This window comes from Phragmites australis, chromosome 16 (assembly GCF_958298935.1).
Source record: "Phragmites australis chromosome 16, lpPhrAust1.1, whole genome shotgun sequence".
Taxonomy (NCBI): domain Eukaryota; kingdom Viridiplantae; phylum Streptophyta; class Magnoliopsida; order Poales; family Poaceae; genus Phragmites; species Phragmites australis.
Genome location: NC_084936.1, coordinates 26,365,179 through 26,386,270, shown reverse-complemented (window position 1 = coordinate 26,386,270; position 21,092 = coordinate 26,365,179). Strand labels below are relative to the sequence as shown.

At 40.2% G+C, this 21,092-nt stretch overlaps 2 protein-coding genes across 3 annotated transcripts; one reads left to right on the top strand and one right to left on the bottom strand.

Moving 5' to 3' along the window:
- Window positions 1-304: 304 nt before the first annotated feature.
- LOC133894897 (nucleolar protein 12-like) lies at window positions 305-8,965 on the bottom strand. Of its 2 annotated transcripts, none has more exons than XM_062335081.1 (9): window positions 8,410-8,965; window positions 7,020-7,120; window positions 5,596-5,971; window positions 4,023-4,862; window positions 3,187-3,238; window positions 2,683-2,750; window positions 2,495-2,601; window positions 1,558-1,645; window positions 305-1,201 (listed from the first exon to the last, which is right to left on the bottom strand). In XM_062335081.1, the coding sequence occupies exons 1-9, from the start codon at window positions 8,545-8,547 to the stop codon at window positions 935-937; spliced, it is 2,037 nt and encodes a 678-aa protein (XP_062191065.1). In that variant the 5' UTR covers window positions 8,548-8,965; the 3' UTR covers window positions 305-934. The 2 variants fall into 2 exon arrangements, with proteins under 2 accessions (XP_062191065.1, XP_062191066.1); XM_062335082.1 differs by having other exon boundaries at window positions 7,020-7,125; window positions 8,410-8,542.
- Window positions 8,966-10,158: 1,193 nt separating this feature from the next.
- Window positions 10,159-11,173, top strand: LOC133896233 (thylakoid lumenal 19 kDa protein, chloroplastic-like). Its single transcript, XM_062336794.1, has one exon. It carries the CDS (start codon window positions 10,251-10,253, stop codon window positions 10,992-10,994), a length of 744 nt encoding a protein of 247 aa, XP_062192778.1. The 5' UTR covers window positions 10,159-10,250; the 3' UTR covers window positions 10,995-11,173.
- Window positions 11,174-21,092: the final 9,919 nt, after the last annotated feature.

Sequence of the window (21,092 nt, the reverse complement as noted above, 5' to 3'; positions counted from 1 at the left end):
CATTTTGAATCACATGTATTCTCGCCAAACACAACACAGACGTGGTTGCAGAAAGAGCATCTGAATTAATGAACGAACACGTATATATGCAACACAGAAGTAAACAACAGGATAACCAAACCCTTTATCCACAAGAACCATGGCAATAGGGGGATTAAACTGAAAGCATTCATTCATCAAACATTAAGGTGGATATTGCAAATTGAGAAACTATAGATTGAAATGTTATGGTGGAAATGCAAGAAGCAGGTAGCATGCTCAATTTCATTATGGACCGCACAGGATGTTAAGGAATGTAAAAATGTTTGACACAAAATAATGTTCAACTAAAAAAGTGATATCGGTACATTAAATAGCACAGTTCATTAGAAAAAACAAAAAGAGGTAAACTTTTGTTTTCCTTTTTTACTTTTTTTGTTGGGAAAGAGACTGATCCAGAGAAGAGTACAAATAGATTGGTTGTTGCTATACAATTGAAGCTTACATCGATGAAGCGCAGATTGTCGCTAAATATCTTGTCCATAAACTGCTCCTCGTCTTGGTCAATTTGATATGCATCTGCCATCCCACAGTTAGAAGCATATGTTCATCAATCCTTGTCCATGAGACCACCAATACAACCAGGACGGTTGCAATTATTTCAACTGTGACTAAGCTTCTTTCAGATGGCTGGAGTATGAAGAAAACTGCTCGCGCAAGAAGAGGACTAACTCCAATAATCAGCATGGTAGCTTATCATATTCAGATGCCAATCTCCTCCCCCATTTTCTTTTTTTTAGCTTTTTGTATTTTTCATGCTTTTTTTTGGGACTTTTTACAAAACAGTAGGTTTGCAGGAACAGTCTTCTCAGCTTGTTGTCCTGATTCAAACATTCGGGGCGACAGGCAAGATACCAATTGGTTCTCATTATCAGCTCAACTATAATATGCACCACTATGTGGCAGGAGGGAGCACCTGTTCAGAAAACAACGGCACACTCATGTCAGGTTTCGTACCTGCACTTGAATTAGTGCCTGAAGGTTCACGTTTCCACTGTAAACTTCTAGCACCCGCTTTCATCGGAGCACGCCCTCTAAAGGAACTGCCAGGGAGAACAGCCCTTGGGTATGCCATTCTACCATGCCTAGCATACAATGATGATCGTCCACTACCAGGCCAACCATAAAAGTGAGCAGCTTCATGAGAACTTCGCCGGACGACCTACATTACAAGTTAAAACAACACAAATATCACCTTTACTGCACAGTCAAAAAGCAGAAGCTTCATATCTAGTTCTATGGGAATCCAAAGTGACAACCAGCAAAGTAACAGGATACTCGTACACTACATTCATGCAAAGAAATATCATGGAGCAGGAGTACTAGTGGAGAGAAAAAGATGAACAAAAAACCGAATCAGTTAAGAGGATTATCCTCTATATATTCATACTCTATCTGAGTACCAAGTTAGATAATGCTGTTCCCTACTGGTCAACAGAAATCAATAACAGAAAAATGAAAGTAGAAAAATGCATATGGAAGGCTAAGGAAATTTCAAAAGATAAAGAAGCAACATACCTTGAGAATACGAGTCATAAATGATGTGCCATTCAATGACAAAGCTCGTTCAGCTGATTCTTTGTGTAAAAACTCTACATATGCGGATCTGTATCATAGGGGAAAAAATAAATCAATGAGTTCTTTCAAGAAATGTATTAAGAACTTCTGGGTTTAGAATTGAGTAAACAGGTATATTATTGCTGCTTCAATTGCAGTGATATTCAACCTAAGTCCATGAACATCAATTTGAGATTTCAATACTTAAACTGCACAAATGATTAACTCAAGCCTGATAAGAGTAATCTGAAGGACCTTATGCAACGTAGTTTTCAAACCCTTACCTAAGCAACATAATAAGTTAGCTCTACATTTCATGATAGCTGAAATATCATCATAAGTTAATGACAAGTGATTCAATTTCTATTTATCTGATAGTCTTCCCTAGTATGGTATAAAATATTTCAACAGATTGCTTTTTTTTTTGTTTTGCCATGGGGACATTATCCACTGCTAAGCACCTACAACGTGCGGACATACAGACTCTTCTGATTCTGAATCAGATCAACTCAAAGAAGTCTAAGAACAATTCTGCATGAGTGCATGACTGTAGGTACCATTTGGTGTGATATAACAGCATACAGAGCTTCAAGTGCAAACACAATTGGAGCAAAAAAAAATGTTGAGTGGTTATTTTTCTTTTACCCTTTTTCCTTTAATTATGGTTTGCCAGTTTTTTTCTTTTGTATTAAGACTACACCCACATTATTTTCTGTGAACTTTTTGAGTTGATCTGATCTTGAAACGAGGGGGTCAGCATAATAGGAATTAGTGAGTAAGTGTTGATACGTATTAGATACTCCAAGATCTCCTGTCACTTCACTTTTCTAAAACTATAAAAAAAATATATCTGGTATAAGTAAAAATAGCATGATAATAAGCATTAAAAATGACTAACCCTGTTGGCTGCCCCGTTGCAGCATTAGTGACAATGACTACTTTCAGTACTGCACCAAACTTGTTGAAATGGCGAGATAATGAGTCCTTGGTGGCAGCAAAGTGAACCTTCAAATAATTTGAAAAGGATAAATAGAAGAATCTAATGGCACGAAATAATAAGGGCGATGAGAATACATAGATACCCACATTGCTGACATAGAGGGTTCTTGAATCCGCATCCTCGATCGGATGCGCTGTGCTATATGAAACTGCAACTGCAAGGAAGGGAAGATATATTATATCAAGTGATAAATGACATTGCCTTCAATGTTGATCACTTTCTATTGATGATCGATTGTAACAATGACTTGCACTACACAATACTCTTTTTACATTTTTCTATCAACATATGGCGAAAATGACACCAAATCCTTACAGTTTGGAGTTACTAGTAACTGTCCATGCACAATGCACGTTTATAGTTAGGCAATGTGATGGACAAGGGGCAATATAATTGGTATTAGTGCTACTAACTAGGTGAGGTGATGATCATTAGGGGCTACATTAGTGGTATTAGTGTTATTAATTGTTGGAGGAAGGCACGACATAAACCAATAGGATCCATTAGACACAATTGATCAGATGCATAGGGCTGACGTGGTGTAGAAAAAAAGTGACTAGTGCTTTTTTATATTAGTAGATGTTACACACCAGACTGTGCAGACCGCGGAGAATCCTTTTGAACTTCTGCACGACCCAATTCCTGAATGAAATTGTTATCAGTCAGAGCAAATTTACCAAATGATTACTCCATACATCTATGAATAGTCAGGGCATATCCACAAGATAATACAAGCCGAATGATCAAAGGGATAGAAAACAAAACTAATGAGCATCATAAGCAACAAGTAAACAAATGTAAAATCATTTTTATTTCTTAAAAGTAACATTCAAGAATTGGGTCACATGATGTGCCGTTCTGCTACCAGCTAAGACAATGTGATACTAAAGCAGTGTAGCAGGAGATGTTAGCTAATAGTTTTTCATCCAATGTTTCATACGCTGGAAGCAAATGCAAAGAAACCTTCACTGGTGGTCATGAAGCGATAAGCGGAACAGACAAATTCTGCGGAAACAAGTAACCTGACCAAATTTGATACAGTGAAGGCAAATACTGGCAAGTCAAATAAACAATATTTCCATGATTATCCGTAAGCCCCTACTGCTCTGACATTTCATTCAAGTGGCAAATAAGTGTCACTACTCACTAGCATGTAAAGGTCCTAGAAAAAACAACATTCTTGTCTGGGTAAAATCTTAGGGTACTCGGGCAAATGTTAAAATGCATTTTAACTTGATTAGAATCTGTAAATTGATTGTCACCAGAATTAAAAGGACATCACGCAGAATCTTAACCATACAATACATCCCTAATCGAAATGCATACTAAAAGGGTGGCTTGAAAGTATTGTGATTGAGGTGCAGGAAGGAAAAAAACTGACTATTTATCACTAAAAATTGTTTGCTCAAGATATGAGGTCGCTTACTTTGACATTGCTAGCCATACTGGTGACATTTGCATTCATGGGTGTGATGTAAGGCTTCTCCACAACATGAACATCTTTTGGTGTTTCATAATTGAGAGGTTCCACAGTATTCACATCAACAGGAATAGCCACAGTTTTACTTGCTGTTGTAGTCGATGAAGAAACAAGTTGCTCTTCATCGATCACACTTGATGGCCTTATTGCATTGGTCTCTGGTTCAACACTGCATTTCACCAATAAAGCTTTCTTCTCTACAAACGATGAGAAAGCACCTTCATGTGAACCAGAACTTTGGTATCTTGTAATCTCGTCATCTTGGTTCACATCATCATCAGAGGTAGAATCAACATTCATTTCAGCTTCCCTATCTGCCATGGTCAGCTCTCCAGATTCCTCATCATTATCATATTGATCAGAATCATGTTCATCTACAGTGGTTACTGGTTCAAAATCTTCATAATCTCTCTTCTCTTCACGAGATGGCTGTCTGACAATATTCCCTTGACCCAATCGCTTGAAAACAGTTCCAGTAGATCTAACTTTCGTAGAATCTGCAGCAGCCTTGGCAGCAGCTCTGAGAGCTAAAGCAGCTCCTTGAGCCTGTAGAATTGGCCTAGTTCTTTCTGATCTTCTATCATTCAGGTTGTCTTGAGATCTTTCTGGTCTCTTATCATGCAGTTTGTCTGCAGATGCTGTGGAAACCACAGAGCGTAGACGCTTGGATGCTGGTTCAGTAGAGCTGCTGGCTGGCTGTACAGCTTTTACAGCATCACGAACAGCGAACTGTAGAAGACGACGTGAAGCACCACCACCAATCATAGGACGTGAAGACAAGTCCCTCTGGTTACAAAGAAACAAATTGATTGTAAAAGGCACAGTAGCTTCAGATAAGTGTAATCAAATTTTAAAGTAAGAAGCAGTAGAAATCTATAGGAGGAGAAAAGAATATCTCAGTGGACTCATAAAAGAGCTCATAAAAGTACACTGTTATGCTCATTGGTCCAGAACAAAACAATTTCCTTGTCCGAACTTTAGTGCAAAATATCAGCAGAAGTTCAGGTAGATACACTAACTGGATTGTCTACTCGGAGAGGTCTCCAACATTCCAAAACTCACGAAAATAACTAGCTTGGTCAGTTGGTCTTAACTGAGGGAAAACCTACTGCAGTGAAGATAATCTGTAAAGCATCCACACATGCACTTTCATGATAAGCAAATATTTGGTTTGCCAGTTGCCAGGAACTTAATTGTTGGAGAATGAAAATGCTATATTTTCCACCACATGCTTGCAAATAAGATTGTCTTCTTATATTCTTCTTGCTGCTACTAAGAAGATGAGATACTCAGCATGAACAAGGATTTTGGTAGATCCAATCTGAAGAAGTATACACTAGCATTTAGTTATAGTGCAAAACAAATTTATAAGAAAAGGCACACAATAAAGAACAGAAGCCAGATATTGGTAATGTATACAGCAGAAATCGTGAAAGCACAATGTTGCAGTCAGCTTGGTCAACAATAACAGAAGTTCTTTAAGATTAGTTTGCAGTTGAGACCTAGGTAAACAGCACACCTTCGTTTGCTGTGGTTCATCATCCCTGTCACGCTTCCTGCCATTCTGTTGTTTTGATGGAGGGCGTTGTATTTCATTAGACTTTTGCGATCTTTTCTCCTCTCCGTGAAGAATATCGGTTAGCACACTTCGAAGTGGAAAATTTTCATTACCCTCCCGACCAATTCCTTTCCATTCCCTCTTATTCCGTCTTCTAGTTGTCGTACTTGATTCAATTGCTAGCTCAGAATGAGTTTGACCTTTGGTTTTTGAGAGCACCTCTGATGATTTTTGTCTCCCAGATACTTCTTTGGGGGCCTCAGCATCCTTTATCTCCTGGTCTTCTTCTTGTGCTTGCACATAAAGGTGCAAATGTAAAGAAAGATGATCCCATAACCTACAAAAGCAACACAATATTCAGTGGCAAGTTAATTTTACACTTGATAAGATGATATGAATGCCGACCAAGAATTGCTTCCTGCTCTGGCTATTTTTGTTGACATGTATGATTGTACGAAAAACCTTTAAGAAGTTGGATCAACTCAGGAGAAAAGCATTACTGTGAATTGCTTGTCTGGAAGAAGGATGATAAAGGTCAAAATTGCTCACTGGATATCATTGTTTCCAATTAAGGCTGACCCCTCTGTTCTCTTTTCAATTTGATTTTTTTTTTTTGCGGTCTCCAAGATGTGACTTTGATGAATACTTTTAGTAACGTCATATGTTGAATCTTGATAGTTTTAGACATAGTGATAATCAAATACTAAGAAGTTTGACTGCATGTATTTGAAAGCAATGTATGGACATGAACGGAGTGAGTAATTCAATGTCATAATTGATGTAGTGCATATAACTGGATTGTCCATGATTTATATGAAAACTGTCAAGCTTATAAGCACTGACCTAACTAATGGCTGTTTACATGGCAAAGGTAGCCTATTCTTTACGTGCAACTAAACTACAAGGCTAGGGTGATATAAAAAGCCATTTATGTGGTCTAGACTCTAAACGGTACTAGGCCCTTTTGTAGTGCAAGTATATGTTCTCACCACAAATCATATCATAGAATATCTAGTACGAAGTATTTAGTAAGACCACTTAGTCAAATTTTCTTCTTTCTGCTGTCACCATGGATAAGCTAGTTCTATTCCATATACAGTAGTTTTTCAGCTTAATTTATTATTCCCTAAATATGATCATATTTGTCTGAATATAAAGTAGTGAACCGTGCACGAGGACACATACAAAGCTGCTAGTCGTATCTGCGCTAAAAGTGGGGTGACCGTTTGCTAACCTTTTATCAATATTTATAGCATCTCTTATAAGTGAATTCTCAATGATAATATGAAAAGTACTTGCACATAGATATATTAGAGATTGGTCCAGAGACACAGTTGATACAACAAGAATACAAGAATATCAAAGCACAAGAAATGTGTACAAACCAGGAAACGAATACTGCACTATCATCCTCTAGAAATACATTGAGCTCCTTACTGGCCTCATCCTTGCATCTTCCATTCCTAAGCAAGAGAATAACGTAATCCTGCACTTAAGACAGCAACAAAGGTCGACTTATTGCTTTTAATTGAAATATTCCAACATAATAAAGCCAAAAAGAGGATGACGATGTTTAACCCCAAGGTGCAAAAAGTGAATACACGATAATCAAAAGTACTAAATACATAAGCAATGCATTCCATGTCATTGTGTGATGCTTCCTCACACAAGAACAGATTCTTTCGTAGGTCTTTCTCCCAGTGCTCCGCCAGAGACATTGCACCACTAACACCATGATGACGAAGCGGGAAACGCTCTCGACTACTAAAAGATTGGGGTCAAATGTAGACAACTAGTAAAAATAGTGAACCTGATCGATAAATGGTTACTGATGAATGGGAAAAGGTAGTAAAATAAATTGTTTCTTAGAAGGAAAGGCAAAAACTTCAATTAATCACCAAGCGCCAATGGAAACTTGACCAATAGCATATGCTGATATGCAAGGATAAGAAATTCACTCGTTCATTTCACCGCATGATATAACATGGTTGAAATAAGTATTGCACTCACAGATGTACAAAAAACACTCCGGACAAATGTGTAATTGCGCTTAAAATGCAACACATTTGCACCAAATAACAGAGTTCAATGATTCTAATTTTTTTTCTGATATCTATGTTCACCTAACCAAGGAAGGACAAATCCACAAACAAATTAGCATGTCCAAGTAATATCTAATAACTATTCAAGCAGCAACAAATAGGCACTATTCCACAAGTTAGATAAAATAAGCGGGTAACATGACGAGTCACTGAACCAGTACAAAATAAGCCATGCTTCAATTACGCCAAAACACTTCCTAGTATCTGATAATTTCTCCTGAGAGAGAGGGGGTTTATTCTCAGTTCATACTTCATGAACATATTTCGCAAATGACAACAACAATGGTTTGGTGCATCCGGTCCACCAATTCAGACTTTATGAACGTACCTATAACCCACACTTAATTGAAAGTTGGAACAAATAGACAGCAATTCAGTCCAAACGAACCCAAACTCCAGTCACCACACCCCATGAGATCCAACAACATAAAAATGAATGAAGTAAGCGGGGGCGTCACTGAACAAAATCACCGGGCACGGTCGCATAATTTGCTCAAAGTTATCAAATATTATAGCCAGTCCGCTACATGCTATCAACTAAGTTCGATCAAAATCCAAGAGCTGCAGCGCAACCCAACCCGAAAACAACCGGAATCAACTATACACCACCAAAACGCGAAGCCAGCGAGGCAGGGCACGCAAGGGAGCGAGCCGGCGAGCGGCGGCATCGTACCACGAGGGTGTCGTCGGGGCCGCTCATGAACTCGCGCAGCTTCTCCCGCACGCAACCCCGGAGCAGCTCCACGCCGGTGGCGGTGAAGTCGGCCTTGAAGGTGTGGGCGTCGCCGGCAGGATCGGCCGCCGCCTCCATCGCGGTGGGGGCTTCCAGAACCCCTCCCCACGCAACCCTAGATCCAGCCCGATTAGGTCCCGGGGCCGAAGAGGAGTGGGGACGAAAGGGAGCGGGCGGCGACGACCGCCTTATCCGAACCGCCGCGGGGTCAGGAAGCTTCGCCGCGCGTGGCAGGGGCTGGCCGGACTCGCCGGAAGGCGGCGGCGACGCGTGGGAATGGGGTGGGCGACGGGGCTGCAGGCGAGGCGAGATTTTATTGGGTTTTTGTTTGGGCTTTTGCGCCTTATCGGAACCGCCGCGGGGTCAGGAAGCTTCGCCGGCGTGGCGGGGGCTGACTGGACTCGCCGGAAGGCGGCGACGACGCGTGGAAATGGGGTGGGCGACGGGGCTGCAGGCGAGACGAGATTTTATTGGGTTTTTGCCTTTTTATTGCTTTGCTAAACGTACTTAAGGAGTTAAGGGTGCCAGGTAGGGCGGATGGTTTTGCCACGAAACTCAACACGATTTGTTGTGCGGATGTGACCTGACTGTACAGACTTTATTTTTACTGCTACGCTAAAGCACCTCTAAGATGCCGTTTACCCTGTTTATTTTTTCTTTGAACCGTTATAATCTAGATTTTGTGGAGAAATTTTTTCACTAAATTATGGATTATATGATTGTATAGTATAATTTGGTAAATCAACTTTTAAAATATAACAGTTTGTTTTTACTTTTATTTTTATGCTATAATCTATAATTAAAATATAAAATAAGTATGATCTTAAAGGAAAACATAAATCTAAATAAATGGAGGCTTTCCTAAACCACTCTTCAACTAATAAGCTTAAGTAATCTTATAGTAGTCTTTTTTAGGTTTTTGCGGATTAGAACTAGCCCAGTACCACTAAATTTAATAAAAATTACCCACCATTATCATCATTAAGTCCTTTTTATATTAAGTTTCTTCCTCGTTCGGAGAAAAAGCCAAGTTACCAATCAACCTAGCTTAGACTTTCAAACCATGTAGGATAAGATCTTTTTAAGAAAAATTAGTTATAACCTGCTTCTTATTTCTAAGCTTGAAAAAAAAATCAATTCACGCGCCATGAATGGTTTTTTTGTTTTCGTTAGAATCCTGTTGGTTTATCAGAAAAATTGAAATGCAAATCAATTTAAAACTGTAATGCGATCGTCTACCGTTGTACAGTAGTCGGATTGAGATGGGCCGTTTTCTAGGCCTAAAGAAAGCAAGGCCGACCCGATCCAGCTGCAAATTGTCAGAGCGATCCAGTACAAACAAGAAAGCATGGGTGTGTGCCAATTAAAAGATTTTTTACTTTTATAATCCAAAAATTACAAATATATGTGTCTATTTTAAAAATTACATATCATCATTTCAACGGGCGATAAATTTAAATCTATCATTTCGCTCTTCTAACAGACGATATGAATATAGGTTTGCAAAATTTCTAAACGAATAATATATATTTGCAATTTTCGGATATAAAATATAAAAATAAAAATGTCCCAATTAGAGCCTGAAGGCCCAAAATGGAGAACAATTAATCCAGCCTAACGACCACTAGAGCACGTCGCGAGTGCCATGTCGATCCCCACCGGATAAGCCATGGCGATTCCTCCTATCCTCCCGGCAGTTGGCACCAACAAAAACCACACAAAAAAGCGCGCGCCAGCCACGACCTCACCGCAAAGCGTGTCACGGTCCACGGCTGGCCACCATGACCATGCTCGCCTCCCTCCTCTCGTCTTCTCCTCTCCTCAGCACCGCGTCCACTTCCACCATCTCGTCGCATCAGCCGCCACCCCCACAGGCTCTGAGGCTCCAACCCAAGCCCTTCACCACCACGCTGGTCGCCGCGGCAGCGGCCGGCCTCCTGCTGCTGTCTCCGGCGCCGGCGCCGTCCCACGCCGACCCGGAGTTCAGCGTGTACTACGGCACGGCGGCGAGCGCGGCCAACTACGGTGGGTACGGCGGGAACGCGAGCAAGAAGGACGCGGCGGAGTACGTGTACGAGATCCCCGAGGGGTGGAAGGAGCGGCTGGTGTCCAAGGTGGAGAAGGGCACCAACGGCACGGACAGCGAGTTCTTCAACCCGCGGAAGCGCTCCGAGAAGGAGTACCTCACCTACCTGGCCGGGATCCGCGCGCTGGCGCCCCTGAACGCCGTGCTCGACAACCTCGCGCTCTCCGACGTCGGGCTGCAGGACCAGATCGCGTCGGCGGACGGCGTGCGGTCGGCCGAGCGCACCGACGGGGGCGGGCAGCTGTACTACGACTACGAGATCGCGGGCGCCGGCGCGCACAGCCTCATCTCCGTGACGTGCGCGCGGAACAAGCTGTACGCGCACTTCGTCACGGCGCCCAACGCCGAGTGGGGACGCGACGAGGCCATGCTCCGCCGACTGCACCAGTCGTTCACGACCGTCGACCCCACGGCCCCGCCGGCGGCGGCCGCGAGCTAACTGCACACAGGCGCGCGCGCGCGCAGTCGCCAGCCGGTGGGTACGTACTGTACATGTAAGTGCATCTTGATCCATTGAGGAGCTAGCAAGCAACTGAGCCAAACAATTCGATTTGTGATGTAATCAATCAGTTTTGTATAGGCTGGAGAACGAGGTTATCAATTCGGTTCTGTGAATTACTCATGTTGTCTGCTCTCTTCCTCTGTGTCAACTGTCACGGAGCTTCTGCTGTCGAAACACGAGGCTAGGCTGCCTTGCAAATGGATTCAGCAAAGGACTGCTGGCCCAAATTCTGGCCTAGTACTGGTGCAATGGTGGGGTTAGAGGGCTAAATATTAAATACACTCCCAGTCTGCATGGGCTGATGCGTCGGGCCGATCCAGAGTCCAGTACAGCGTGCCCCGCGCGCGCTACAGGCTAAAGGGCCTAAAAGGCCGTGGCATCAGCTTAGATAGAGCCCATGATCCCCTCAAATGTAGAGTTTTTTATTTTTATAATTTTAACATTAATATTTAAATAAATAGACGTCTACCGTCTTCTCATAATATGATTAGACCCGTCTCTTAAGAGGGCGGTAAGCATCCATGGTACCATAGCAGCGCCTTACCATATCCTAGTTGGACAGTAAGCCACCGTGTGAACAGTATTGTGCCGGAAGTAATATTCACTGTCAATTTTTTCCCTCACATCTTCTCCATACAAAACAGTAGTCTTCTATTATTCCAAAAATTCTAAAACTTTTTGTATGTGCTTTATAATCTATGTGCAACCTATTTTAATTGGATTCACCTAAAAACATATGTAGAATTTAAACTAAAATTCTAAAAAATAATGGCTACTTTTATAACTTTTAACAATTGTTAGAGCCTCAAATAAATTTTCAAAAATCTGGGAAAATTCACTAGTATCTTCTTATGTGATGTCTAATTTTTAAAATTATTTTCATCTCTAAGTTATATGGTGAAAAGTGAGTTCCTTTATAATGCTCTATTTATATGCATTTTTATCATTTCATGTGATATTCGTCTTTTTATTCAATTTGAATTCAAACATATACACCTCTTGACTGTGCCAGAAGTACGGTTCATAGCTCTATTTTCCCCTCTCATCTTCTCTCTGACTTGAGATGTTGAAATACCAGTCAGTTCTATTTATTTCTTATTGCATCAAGATTTAATATTACAGTGCATGTTACATTTGGGAAGCCTTACATCCTAGCATCATCTAGACCATACCAAGTATAAGCATAAATACCATTATCTTAAAGTGGTTCAGACTCCTTTCCATTTCATTCATCTTCATGAGCACTTCCTTCAGAGCAACTAGTTGCAACCCCATATCATGTAAAGCTTCTACTTTGTACCCTGTATCTGTATTTGGTTCATCACTTCCTCGATAGTGTGGCTTCTTTTGTTCTCCAACACATCCTCTCACATGAAAAGTTGCATTTCTGCAACTCATGAAAAAAAAAACCCTTCAAAATCCAACTGATGTTGCACATGAATAAAACTCACCCTAGCATAGCATCTAAGAAACACCCTTCGTAGTTGGCTGAGGTTCCAGCCTCCACCTTACGACTTTGCTCTTGCTCTTGCAATCGCAACAAAATCTGGATAAGCACAAATACATAGAGCCCTTGGATCCGTCTGCTGGAAGCACTCCTCTCTATCATTATCTCTCTCTCTCTCTCACACACACACACACACACACTTCTCTTCTGTTTTGCAGCCATGCTCCCACCATCGGTTGGCTATTTATAGCCATGCAAGGGTAAAATAGTCTAGTTTCTGGTCAAACTCTCTTACTTGACGCTGTGAACTGTCTGTTGCAAAGTAGGGGCAAGTTGATGGCTTCAAATCGGAAAAGTAGGAGCACTGATGCTTTTGGGCCATTAAAGAAACTAGAATAATTAGGGAAATGAGTTCAAATAGAGATAAAAAATCACTTGCTAAATGAATCTCAATTTGTTGAACGTTAATTATGAGACCATGTTCTACTATTTGGTTTGATCTTGTAGTCCAAAGAATTTCATACCATGACGTATATGGGATAGTAGTCATTAGTGAAAAAGGAATAGTTATACAAATGAGTGAAGTAAACCCATCTCTAATAGTCCAATAATTCTTATCTTTAGATCACTCTGAGCTGTTTACAAATGAGTGAAGTAAACAAGTGAAGTAAACACATCTTCAATAGCAACCGCCCTGTGAAGTTAGGTGCTTAAGTCTATAAAAACACATGCATATGTTGAGGTAGCTCTATAAAAGCCGTTTATAACTCATGCATGAAATAACTACCGCTTTCCAACAAATGAACTCCTGAGTTGTCATTTCATGCTTAAAGCTCTGTCATGTGGTTATTTCGTATCAGAAATCTTAGTCGGGATAGATGTGTTGATATGTAATTTATGATTAAATCTCTATTGTGTGCTCACTTTCGTGTCTAAAATCTGAGTTAGGATAGAGGTATTGTCATTTTATGGTTAAAGCCGAGACGTGTGTATACTTTGTGTTTAAAGTCTGATGCACGATAGAGTGTTGTCATTTCATATCTAAAGCTCTGTCATGTGGTCATTTCGTATCTAAAGTGTGAGTCACGACAGAGATGCTCTACTGACAGTATGGTGTTGTCATTTCATGCTTAAAGCTGAGTCGTGTAGCCAGCTGCTCTATAACGCACCTGGTCGGTGAAGAATGTAATAGCCAAATTCACAAAATTAAAAATAATTTTAAAAATTAGTCGATCACATAAGAAGAATATTAGTGAATTTGATTAGATTTTTATAGCAACAGAAGTTCTCTGTCTTGTACAGAGAAGGTGGGAGAAAAAATAGACCTATGAATAGTACTTTTAGCAAAGTCAAGGGGTGTATATGTTTGAATTCAAATTGAATAAAAAATAATATCACATGAAATGATAAAAATGCATATAAATAGAGCATTACAAAGAGACTCACTTTTTCAACATATAACTTAGGGCTAAAAATAATTTTAGAAATTAGTCCATCACATAAGAAGAATATTAGTAATTTTCCTAGATTTTTAGAAATTTATTTGAGACTCTGAAAAATTGTTAAAAATTATAAAAGTTACCTTTTTGAGAGTTTTAGTTTAAATTCTACACAAGATTTTAGATGAATCAATAAAATGGGTTACACATGGATTATGAAATACATACAAAAAATTCTAGAATTTTTAGAGCAATATAAGACCATTGTTTTGTATAGATAGTACAAGAGGAGAAAATAGAGTTGTGAACAGTACTTCTTGCACAGTACTGCTCATAGGGGTGGTAAGGTGCTACTACAGTACCATAGATGTTTACCGTCCTCCTGAGAGACGATAAGGCATAACCGCCTCATAAGAGCCCGGTAGAAGTCTATTCTTACCAATCTTTTCATTAGGAGTCTATTTATTTATATTAAAGTTAGAAAATATAAAAATAAAAAACTCCTCAAATAAACTGATCTTGGAGAAACACTAGCAAAATTGCTCACACATAGCTAGATTTAAGATTAATTACTTCCTTCTATACAGAGTTGAAAAAAGAATTAATTAAGCTCCATAAATCAGTGTAGATGGGGAGGGGAAGTACCATCTAGAAGCTCTAAGTGGTTAGATGGTAAGACGGACCACCGAATCGATCTATTCTGTTGGATGAAATTAGACAGTGCAATAAATTGATCTTTGTACACTTAGCAGGACAGACGTAGAAAAGAACAGCTCGTGTTTTTTTTTATATTAATATAGATAAGTGACTACAAAATAAACTATTATATAGCCAGTCTTAAACTATCTTCAGCAGATACGATATCTAACGCTACAGTGTTGAGAGGAGAATCGATACTCCAAATTTGACGAAACACTAATACTGTAGCAGCCGTAATACTATTTATAGAGGTTGACTGTGTGTTTAGAGGGAGGAGAAGAGTAATAAAAGATAGTAAATATTGTAGCTGCTGAAAATAGAAAAAATAAAGAGTATTGTAATAACGTAAGGGGATATTATAATAATGTTATAAAGGATAAATTTTTAAAGTATTTATTAGAGATAATTTTAAAATATATCTTCACTCTCTCTCTAGCCCTGGATCGTGATTGTTTGAACCGTCCGACTCTGTAACCGTAAGAAATCTGAACCAGCCATCACAAACTCACAATAATCTGCAAGGCTACCTGTGATTTTTCGAAGTCACAAGGCCACCTCTGGAATTATACCGGATCATGTGAAATTCCTGGAAATTTTCATGTGAGACGACTCTCTTGTATTCCAAACTAACGGAGCCTCGATATTTGTATATAACTGCATGCCTTATTTATGACTAGTGTTTTAGGGAAAAGTGTGTATTTGGTAGGGTGTAACTGGTTATTCGTATGAGAGTAATATGGTCCATATAATTGTAGAGAAGAGCGTGTTTAGTTGTTTATATGTATTATTTCAATTTGATCTAACGGATATAAATGTACATCCGTGGTCTAATTCGACGAATATAGGATTCTGCATCCGCTCGTACAAATAGTCTCACTTGTCGATATCACAAAATCAGCTTAATGTAAGTAACCAATTACAGTCTCAACTCTTACATCCGTTCATACGATTTTAGATTCCGTCAACTAAACAGAAACTTAACTCAATATGTCAAAACAGATACAATCGATTAAACACTATTTTTTTTAACAAACATAACTCCACTTAACCTATATATACTGTTCATATAAATAAAACTCATACAAACAGCTAATCAGCTTGCAGCTGGTAACATGGTGGTCCTAAGATCAGTGCTTAGAACTGCAATTAGTTATCCCATATGCTGCGCTAGTGCGGCGCGATCTGGAAGGGACGACGCGGCCGGCCGACCGGCGGGAGCAGTGCCCTTCACATCCGTTCCGAGCTGGTTCCTGTCAGCTTTTCTCCGGCCCTTCCTCCCTTCCTTCCTTCCTCGCCTTCTGCCAATGCCGCCGCTAGCTCTAAGTAATTCGCAGTTTGCTTGTCGCTACAGCTGCGACCTGTGCGCGCAAGCTACCACAATCACCACACGGCCTCCCCTCCAGTCCCGGCTCAGTCTGAGGGAGACAGCGGGGTAAGTGGTGGCGTTTACTCCTCCTTCCCTCCCGCGTCGGTCTCCTTCGCATGCAGACGCAGATGCTGAGATGCAGTGCCCCCTCGAGGACGACTTGGTAGCTGGAGCAGCCGAGCAGCTACTGGACTGTCACTGTACTGCCAAGTACTATAGTCTACAAGTACTCTGTACTACCACCCTCTTTGCCGAGACGTGCATTTACTCGGTCTCATCTGCCTGCTTCCCATGCCGGTCCATCAGATCAGCCTGCATCATATCGCCATGTACTCCATGCATGTCCATCTCGTGCCAATCGGAGCACTCCATACAATTAGTTCGCTGGGAGGCACTTCCGCCCTCTAGCAGCTAGCAAGCTGCTGTTGCGGGTTACTTGGGGTTAGGTGCCTGATACGACGAGAGAGAGCAGATCACAGAACCGAAAAGCGCCTCGTGAATCTGATCGGGGGAGACAGTGCTGTTCCTGCGCTGTTAGGGCGTGCGAGAGACAGGGCGTCACTTGTTTATTCCTCTGCTTCTCCTGGTCTCCCAGATGTTCATAGTAGGTCGAACAATTGAATTGATTAACCGAAGCCACTAATCTACAAAACGCACGCGTGGCTCTGCCTAGAAGAATTTAAGAAAGGGATGTGTGTTGGTTGGTGCTAACCTGGTGGTCCTGGTATAGTACGACGCAGGCATGTGTACATTTCGAGGCATCTACCGAAGGATCTCTCTGAGAAGCACCGTGTAGCCGCTAAGTGAGACATGTGATCGAGATCAACTTGTTTATGTGTGCACGCAGAAAGGTTTGGCGCTGCAATGCACATGGTGTTCATGCTTAGGGCCGGGAAAGGACAGGTCCCTTTTGGAGTAGCTCACTGATTAATCCATCACTGTACTCAGCTCCATCCTTCAAATGGGGAGTGCTAGCTGGTCTCAGGCAGTTACGAGGCGATGTCGCAGATATGCCACCACTTCTCCATGCCTAGTTTTGCGTTGGGAACTGAGATGTCCCTCGCCTGCATGCACGTATATGTAGGCTTGGTGAAGCTCAGTTTTACTATTACGTCTCTATCTCCTAGAAATGGTTTAGGAGTAGTCTGCTTTCCGATTTTGTGGCAGTAACTTGTAAAGTACTCCATTTGAAATGGTTTGGGAGTATATACTACGTTTCATATCTCAGGCAGCTCGAATTTTATCAGACTCCATTTGAAATGTTAACCAAAACGACTGATATATACGGTGATCTTGTTTGATTTTTCTCAGTATGCATGTATGGTATGGACTCCTATATGTCCATGTTGCAGTAAATAAAAAACTATGTCTTATTTTCCATTTTTCTATAGATATTTTTTGGAGCAAGAACATTTCTGATACTGACTGGATTAAGATGGATGGTGATTAGACAAGTCGTAACCGGATCACAGCAATTAACTGCGACGTACAACGCGTTGCTGGCTCTCAGTTGTGGTCTATGCATAACTGACCTGCATGAAATATGTATGCAGGTGGCTAGCTACAGGCTAGCAGCTATAGCTAGCGAGAGAGAGAGGGCGACATGGAGTCATGGAGAGAAGGGGAAGACATCGGAGGTGGAGAAAAGGACAGTGCAGGATCGGCAAGTGTGGAGTCTAAGTCACGTTGTTGGGCTGTCTCCTACACATATGCCCAAACCACAGTCCATTCACACACGGCCACCTGCTTAGCTAGACAGCTACTATATTACTGCTCCGTATCTCCACAGGTGATATTAGATTGATTGACGGATGGATGGATTGTTCCTGTGAGGTGACCCTTCACACAGCCAGTTTACAGTCCCCCTCACTCTCTCTCGCTACGGCCTACGCACGCCGCATACGGCATATATTCCAAACCAAACATGAGGTGAACTTATTATTAGGAAAATTTTATGGTATTTTGGAGGAACTTGAGTCATCTATTTTTTAATCGGATGATTTAGATTAGTTAGAATATCACATATTATTTAGATATAGTATGAGTAGTATATGAGAAGAGTATATGTAGTATAATGATATTTTTAGGAAAAAAAATAATAGTAGTTATATCATGTAAATTTATAGGTTTAATGTTTAGACAGATCTGAATGTTGATTATTTGGTTCAACGATTCTTTGAGAATTAGGTATAAAAAATGCAGTGTCTTTCAATAGTATGATGGGTAAATATTAACATTACTATTATAATTTAAAAATATCCAATTACGTGGACGGTCAGATTAAATTTATACTATATCTTTCCTATAGGTAGTATGGACCACCTTAAAATGGCTATATTATTATCCGATTACAAAATATGTAGGAGTAGGATGAAATAAAGTTGATGAGACCATGTTCATCGTGGTTATGATTAAGACTATATCAACAACATTAATGTTGTTTTTAGCATTACTTCGCCTACTCTTCCATCATCTACTACAAGTTGGCAAGTTCTGGCATCCTCGATATTGAATACGTCATCTACAACAACTTTCCAACCTCTACTTCTGCTACACCAGCCTGACAATGTTTTTCAATACCTTCTGCCAATCCCATACATGTCTGGGGGTTTTAGCAAGTTTCAGCGTGACCACTTCCCAAATGCTGTAATTCTTTCATCTGAAATCCGATGTAGACATTTAAGTACTCGATAGAAAGCTTACTTCAAGACTTTTCTAATGAATCTAGGACCACCTCCATATCTTGTCAGGAAGGCCTTCAAATCGTCACACCAAGCCACTGTTATTCCTGGATAGTGTTGCGCCACCTTTTAATGGGCCTTAGACCTTGTGATCTTGTCTGGGATCTAGACCTAAGTTGGAGTGCGCCTCCACCACCAGGAGCACATCCAGGGATGCCATAGGATGTCCTCCGCCTTGGGCGCCCCCTAGCTTCTCCCTGTATTAGCATTCTTCATTGTACTTGAGTCAGGAGGGACCAACTATATATTTTGAATCAGTGACTTGTTCTTGTTCTCCTCGATTGAATTAGAGAGACCAACTAAATTGAGACAGGAAACGTTTATCAATAAAGCTTTATCCATATTTACAATTTTAGATTGTGTTGTTACTGGTTCACATACAGGTATAGCTTTCTCCTTGAGGTCAACCATGTTGTATATGGTTAATAACCAATGTCGTGAGTCCACCAATCGAAATAATCAACCTACCAGAAGATTAGGCCACCCTCTCATCAAAAGTCATGTAAAATGACTTGGTTACATTTATTGCTCCGATTTGCTTTCGGAGTACAAAGATTTCTCCTAATATAATGTCTATCTATTTTATAATAAAGGAGATTAATCTTCCACCACGGGGCTATAAAGAAGAGAAATATTATCAAAATTCTCAAAAAAAAAAACACCAAATAGTTGCTTTCGTGGATCTTTATTTAGATTGAATCACAACCTAGATCCAAATAGACATGGGCTGGCTTAATAATATAGATGGATAAGCGCATGTGTTAACAGCTACCTTAAGAAAATCCCAAGTACAAGAATCAACTTAAGAAAGGACCCAAAACCTGTAGATATCCTAACCTATTTACCAAAGGAGAAAAATTTCACAATTCCTAAACAATAGCTAGCCAATTTAATTTGTCATTTTTGTAAACAATAAATCTTAATTCTACGCTTGGACAACACCTTTTTCCTCTTTTTTTCTTATGTTGTTATTTTGTTTTCCTTTTTCTTTTCTTTTTATTTTTTCCTTTTTCCTTTTTTACTTCACATATATTTAGTCATAGTAATTTTTTATATATAATGTTTTCCCTTTATACACATTCAAAGATTCAAAATACTTGAGTTAACAATTTGTGAGACCTAAGTCAACAATTGTGACCACCTAATTCAATATTTTTAAAAGTCATGTTCAACAATTGTGAGACCTATTTCAACAATTTGTGATAACATATTCAACATTTTTATGTGAAATAGTGTATTTGAATTATTAAAATAGCACATTCGATTTTTTTTTCAAAAAACAAAATGTGTTCATATTGAATGTTGTTTTGTTGCATTGATTGTAAATAACATCATGATTCAAAACTTTTTTAAATAGCACTTGGTTTGAGAGAAATTTCATTCAAGTTTGCAAACACCCTAAATCCATTCCAGTAATTTAGATTTATAATGTTTTTTCAACTATTTTTTAACATGTTTTGTATCGAGCCTGTTATGAAATTGAGAAGGAGAAAGTTGGCCTTTTTCTTAGCGCGCTGTTAAGGGGGCAGTGGGAAAGCATCTTGTTGCTGTTGGTCTTGAGAAAACTAACTGCAATACCCAAAAAATTCAATCGATTTCTTGTGTTTGTTCTCTGTTTAAAAAACTAAATGCAATCCAAAAATTTTGCAATTAACATTTTTTATGTTGTTTGGGTTAAAAAAAACTGATGGCAATCCACAAAAATTGCAGTTAGTTTTTCTTATAGCAAAAAATGCAATTCAATATGCGTCAAATTTTTATTGGTCAAAGAAACTAATTGTAATCTCAATGAAAATTAGCTAAATGTTAGGCGTAAGGGAACGCGTAGGCTACGCTGGCCTAAAACAAAATATTTCTATCGTATCCACCTAGAAAACTATGCAAATAGGAGATCATAGATCGTTACCACTAGATGCACAGCACATCGGAAGAAGAGTTGAAGTAAACTGATCCAACGTCGTTCGCGTCACGCTCCTCGACCAGCTCCATGACTAGCTCCGCACAGGTGGTGGTGCTCCTCGACTAGTTCCTCGACCAGCTCCGAGCAGGTGCATCGAGTTCTCGACCAGTTTTGAGTGACCACATCATGTTCCTCAACCAATTCTGAGTGGTCACATCGTGCTTTGCGACCATCACCGAGCAGGTATGTTGACCAGCCGAACAAGTCCTCGACCATCCAAGCAGCAGCGTCGAAATGTTTACGCTGAGGAGATCAGCGCCGCAACAGCAACAGCGTCTCTACGGTATCCACACATATTGGGTATGATCACCGTGCACTGGCATGATAGCACCACACACACGGTTATGGTTTTTGGGAGATTGTGTGGAGGGTTGCAGCTAGGG

What these genes read in the sequence shown, in the direction of transcription:
- LOC133894897 (XM_062335081.1), bottom strand. Translation starts at nt 8,547, where the DNA reads ATGGAGGCGGCGGCCGATCCTGCCGGCGACGCCCACACCTTCAAGGCC. An exon ending in GTATGGCTAGCAATGTCAAA is followed by an intron (nt 3,239 to 4,022) that starts GTAAGCGACCTC and finishes AATTTCATTCAG; the next exon opens with GAATTGGGTCGTGCAGAAGT. An exon ending in GAACCCTCTATGTCAGCAAT is followed by an intron (nt 2,602 to 2,682) that starts GTGGGTATCTAT and finishes AATTATTTGAAG; the next exon opens with GTTCACTTTGCTGCCACCAA.
- LOC133896233 (XM_062336794.1), top strand. Translation starts at nt 10,251, where the DNA reads ATGACCATGCTCGCCTCCCTCCTCTCGTCTTCTCCTCTCCTCAGCACC.